The 5,094-nt window shown below is 37.8% G+C and overlaps 1 protein-coding gene across 1 annotated transcript in view; it reads left to right on the top strand.

Moving 5' to 3' along the window:
* Positions 1-4,244: 4,244 nt before the first annotated feature.
* The window catches only part of LOC104500636 (cytochrome b reductase 1), a gene marked incomplete at its 5' end in the record, with an annotated part of 3,591 nt that continues 2,741 nt past the window's right edge, over positions 4,245-5,094 (top strand). Inside the window, one exon of the mRNA XM_010144315.1 lies at positions 4,245-4,453. Coding sequence (XP_010142617.1) covers positions 4,245-4,453 — 209 coding nt within the window. The remainder of the gene's footprint in view (positions 4,454-5,094) is intronic.

Here is a 5,094-nt window from a genome sequence, read left to right as displayed (position 1 = left end):
TGGCTTCACATTACAAATTACCATTGAGCAATAAACAGTATTCTGAAGTTGTCTTACATAATATTATTCAATAGTTCAGGGGAAGTCTAATTCCAGGCTATAAATAAGCAATGAGAAACACTTGTTGACTTCACTAGGATCTGTACTACTTACTGTGATCAAACTACTGTGTTTTATATAAGTACGGATTTTTTTAAGAAAATAGGGGGTGGGTTCCACAGCTTTTTCCTATGCATTTTCTTTTTTTTCCTCTGAAACTTAGTTTGTCCCTGTGTCACAGAGTAAGGATTTTGTCTTAAGCTGTGTGTAGGTAAGGATATATGTAAAGAAAACAGAAGTTTACCATAGATAAAATTAAAAAAAGAAAAAGGAACTTATGCAACATATACAAGGAATTGATTGATGATAGAGCATTATTTGGGAAGGAAATCCTATTGTATAACATGAAAAGCAAAGTCAGAGACTGAAGGAGTAACTCAAATGAAGTATCAACAGAGAAGATGCCACTGTGAATCTGATTCAAATTTGGCTGACAGTAATCTGCCATTGAATTCAAAGTAATTTGGAAGAGACTGGGGAATAGGATACCTCTTAAAAAAAAAAAAGGATACCTCTTTAAAAAAAAATAAAGAAGTCTTTAAGTAGTTAAAAGTAGAAGGGAATAGCTAATAATTATCTTGGTTAAATTTCTATGGAGGATTTGAAATAATAACCAAATCCACGGGTTCCTGAGTTCATTAAAGTCTGTACACAGGATAGGAATGTTGCATAGTTGGTCTGTAGGAGGTAGAAGGGATGACTATAATAAAGTGCATGTTGGAGAGTAGATGTGCCCTGATAAAACTGTTGTATATATCTTGTCAATCAAATGAAAAAGCTGTAGGCATGTTAATGTTAATATGTGGATCAGCACCTACAGGTAAATGATACCTGACAAAATGCTGTCAATGTGCAGTGCACTATTGTCCAGATGACTTTATAGACCTAAAGTGGGAAAAACACAGTCTATATAAGTCTGTGTGCATATTAGTACAGCAACATTTTTTTGAAATATGAGAAAAAAGAAGAGAGAAAAGTGAGTTTTAAGAAGGGCTTCAAGGAATGGTATTATAGAATGGGTTAGATAAATAAATAAGGAATTCTGTCTTATTTTACATGTAGAAATCTTGAACAGTGACTGTAGACACAGGGCATGTTCCAGAGGTATATTTGCATGTTAGCTGGTGTTTGGCTTGCAAATGATAATGTCCTCCCAAAGGCCTAATTAAGAAATCCATCAAAATATAACGTGGAATAAATGATCTTTGAGCATTTTCCATTACCTAATAAAAGAATATTTTTTTCTACAGAGGTATGACAATCTCCGTTTCAGACTAAGAACCAGCATGGTGGGTTTTGGGGTTGTGGAAAATTGAATAAAGAGTAAGTCAGAACAAGGAAGGTGGGGTAGTCTTTGCCTCCCACCCTCACATCAGTCTTCTACTGCTTATGAGTCACATGGAAACTCTATACAATGAAGTTGTAGGTTGACATTACAAATCTTGGAAGATGCTCACACAGTTAATATTATTCATCATATATGATTATAAATATCATGTAAGTTACATTTTACACAGGTTTAAAACACAAGGATGTAGCCTAATGCCAGCAGTATGTTAATAAAGGAATATAAGAAGAATGTTACTTAAGAGTTCTTACAGAGAAAAGAGAAGGAAAAAATCCTGGTCTGCCACGTTACCATGTGGTGTTACAGAATCAATTCTCTTTCATCCGTATGGATGAATTGTCTAGGTGGATAAGAAAATCTAACAGCTCACTGTGGCTGAAATACTCCTTTTCTCCTTCGCTTTTCTCTTACAGCTTTCTCATTGACTCAGACTTCATCTTCCCACTGTTTGTTTATGCCAGCTCTGGCCCTTGTCAGACCCATAAACACAATTAACTCAATTAGCAGAAAATTAACACCCACCCCCAGTACAGTTTTTGTTGGAATAGGAAGTTGAATTGTCTGCACAAAGGGTCTCAGAAGTGCCATAGATGGGAGAAGGGAGATGGTGGACAATGCATTGAGCAAGGAGAAGGAGTGCAAATCTATTTTAAAGTAAGCATAGTCTTTCATCTTGAAATCACATCTAAAGATAATTCTTGCTCTGAGGATTACCTCTGTGTCAACATAACAAAACATCATTTCAAAACAGTTAATTCCTGGAGTTTCTAAATCCAGTGGGCTGCAGAATTCTCAAAAACCAGAAGGGCAAATGACTGCTGAGCTGTAAGGGTCTCATCACAGGCAACTTACGAAGAGGCAACTCTTTTGATGAGCTTAGTTTGAGTCCCTTTGAAATCACAGATGGGCACCTGTCCATTCTGAGTTAAAGTTCCCAAAGAATCTAGTAGGCATTCAGAACTTGTCAAAGGTAAGCAACGGGTTCAGCTGAGAAAGAGCAAGAGAGGAAATAGGAGTGGAGAGGAACGCTTCTTTCTCGCAAGCTGTGAGGTGCTGTGCGGTGCACCCCCCATGCACTCACAGAATCATGCTGTGTGCTTTCTAAGATCGAAGGTATGTCATGAACAATCCACGACACCTTCCTACAGCATCTGCAGTCTGTGCCAGTCAGAAATAATAGAGAGCTAACTCTAGAATTTTGCTTTGTGCATTTGGCAAAGAACAGGTGTCCCATATAAGATACTGCAAGATCACTCTGCCCTGTGTGACGTGCCTTAAAGTCAGAGCTCAAAACATGAGTGATATCTGAGGGAAGAAGCTATGTATAAGGATGCCTAGACTTCAAATCTCTTAACAGTAGTAGAGATGCTGTACCTAGAGAAAGTCCTTCATAGGACTGCTTTAGTATCTCACCACTAAAATTGATGTAATTCTGCATGTGCTTTTGACCCAGGTTATTTTGATTTTTGAGATTAAATTACACATCACGTCTGATTTTAAGAGCTCACACCACTGAATGCAGTATCTTCCTCCTCCTCTTCCCTTTGTTCCCTAGATTGTCTTGCTTTCTCCTACTGGTCAGAAGAGCACCAGTTATAACAACGGCAGGGGAAGCACACAGAAGTGGAATAAAAGTGGTGGTAGGGAAATGGGACTGTGTCTTTTCACAGTGATAAACAGTCAGATTTGCTCAAGTTGCAGTGCGTAACTTCACACATAGCCCTCGTGGAAAGAGGATTAAATCAAATTGTACTACCATGCATATGTCCTGGGCTGTGGCATTAACATGCTGATGCGTGGTTTTGCTAAGAAGTGTCCAAGCCATTAGCCTGTATTCCTTGCTTTTCTATCATATTGTTTATGGGAAACAGCCAAAAAAACCTCATTCAGAATTACTACCTAGTTTGTAATGAGATGTACCTCGGGCTTCAGTGATTTAATCTAGTCTCTGCATGTCTTCTGTGGAAAGCACTTGGGTCATAGGACAGGCAGGGGACATCTGTGGCAGGGAAGAAGCAGTGGGGACCTTGAGGATAGAGCTTGGCAAGAAGCAGCTCTAGGTCTTATGGACCACCTGCAGTTAGCTCACTAGAAATTGCTGTTCTGTTCAGACTGGACAAAACACTGTCTGCTAGAGTTACTAATGTAAATATAGGCAAACCCCCTTTATATTTATCTAACAGTGTTGAAAGAGTTGTAGTTGCCAAATCCTTTTGCCTCTTAAGAGTTAGACTATGATTCCCTTATGCTGAGTAGGATTTTCCCATTTAAAGTAGTCGTATTAATATCAATGCGATAGTCATACAGATATCTGTGCAGTTAGAGAACAGCATTATTCAAAGTTGTCAAAAAGAATAAATATTAAAAAATAATCTTACACACTTTCTCAATGGGTGGTCTTCTGGATATAAGAATTCCTCAGTTCTGCTCAGGGGCAGAAAAATTAAAATCCTATGTGGAATCCCTGTTAGATCAATTTAAGGAATGAGGAAGAGATGACACCAGGTTGTTTACTGTTCCTTTTTTGCAACGCACTGAAGTTTTCCCAAAGAAATCTCCCTAAATCTTCCCTCTCTTTTAGGGAGGAAATCTCCCTAAAAGCTATATTTAAGTCTTGGATGTATATTTGGAATATGCTGCATGTAGGAGAAAAGGCCTTTTAATAGGCTTTTTTAGAGGATTAAAGGTTGGATTTTCCTGTAATTTACAATGGAACGATGTGAATGATGCAAGATTATTAAAACCTGAGAGAAGTTATTGTATAAGGCATAAAATCTTGTTTCTGTTCTTTCTTCAGCTATTATTGTGTACAGGTTGCCTTGGACCTGGAACTGCAGCAAACTCCTGATGAAGTTCATACATGCTGGATTAAATACCATAGCTATGATTCTTGCAATTGTTTCTACGGTAGCCGTGTTTGAATTCCACAATGCCCAGAACATTCCTAACATGTACAGTCTGCACAGCTGGATTGGGCTGACTGCTGTTATATTTTATTCTCTCCAGGTCAGAATCTAACGGTATTTATAAAGAGGTTGTAAATTCTAAGAATGTGTTGAGTAATTCAGGCACAATAGGCCCTCACTAATACACTCTAACTTTACATTCTGTAATTTGGCAAATTAGCGTGTAAATGTGCAAATACGGGATCCTTGACTTCAAAGAAAAATGAATTTTAAAGCATATTTTGTTTATTTCCTGGGATAATGGCAGTTTACTTACTATTTGGTTATACAGTAATGTTTCTAAGTTCTATAGACCGATGAAGATGAAGCAAATGATTTGGTTTGTTGGCAGGATATTTACAGATAGAGCTTTTATTAAGGAAGTCTCAAATGAAGTAATTGTTCTTCTTTTTTTCCAGCTATCAGAATTTTAAGTAGGCACTTCTTGGCTTCAAGACTTTTGTTTATCAGCAGAAAAAGTGCAGCAGGGAGCAGTGCAGATCTAAGGGCTCTGACATCTGAATGAGCTACTACTGGCTAACCAGTTCTCTTGAATCAGCAAAACTTTAATAAATGCTTGTGTGCATGCTTTTAATTGCTCCTGTTGGCAAAGAATTAGTTACCATAATCTCAAATGAGCTAACTTAGTACGTTTTGCATTTGGCACAGAAGAGCAGGCGTGTCCTGACATTTAGTGTACAC

Source organism: Buceros rhinoceros, unplaced genomic scaffold, assembly GCF_000710305.1.
Source record: "Buceros rhinoceros silvestris isolate BGI_N320 unplaced genomic scaffold, ASM71030v1 scaffold45649, whole genome shotgun sequence".
NCBI classification, from domain to species: domain Eukaryota; kingdom Metazoa; phylum Chordata; class Aves; order Bucerotiformes; family Bucerotidae; genus Buceros; species Buceros rhinoceros.
The sequence above is the reverse complement of the archived record's forward strand: the minus strand, read 5'-3'. Positions and strand labels throughout refer to the sequence as shown.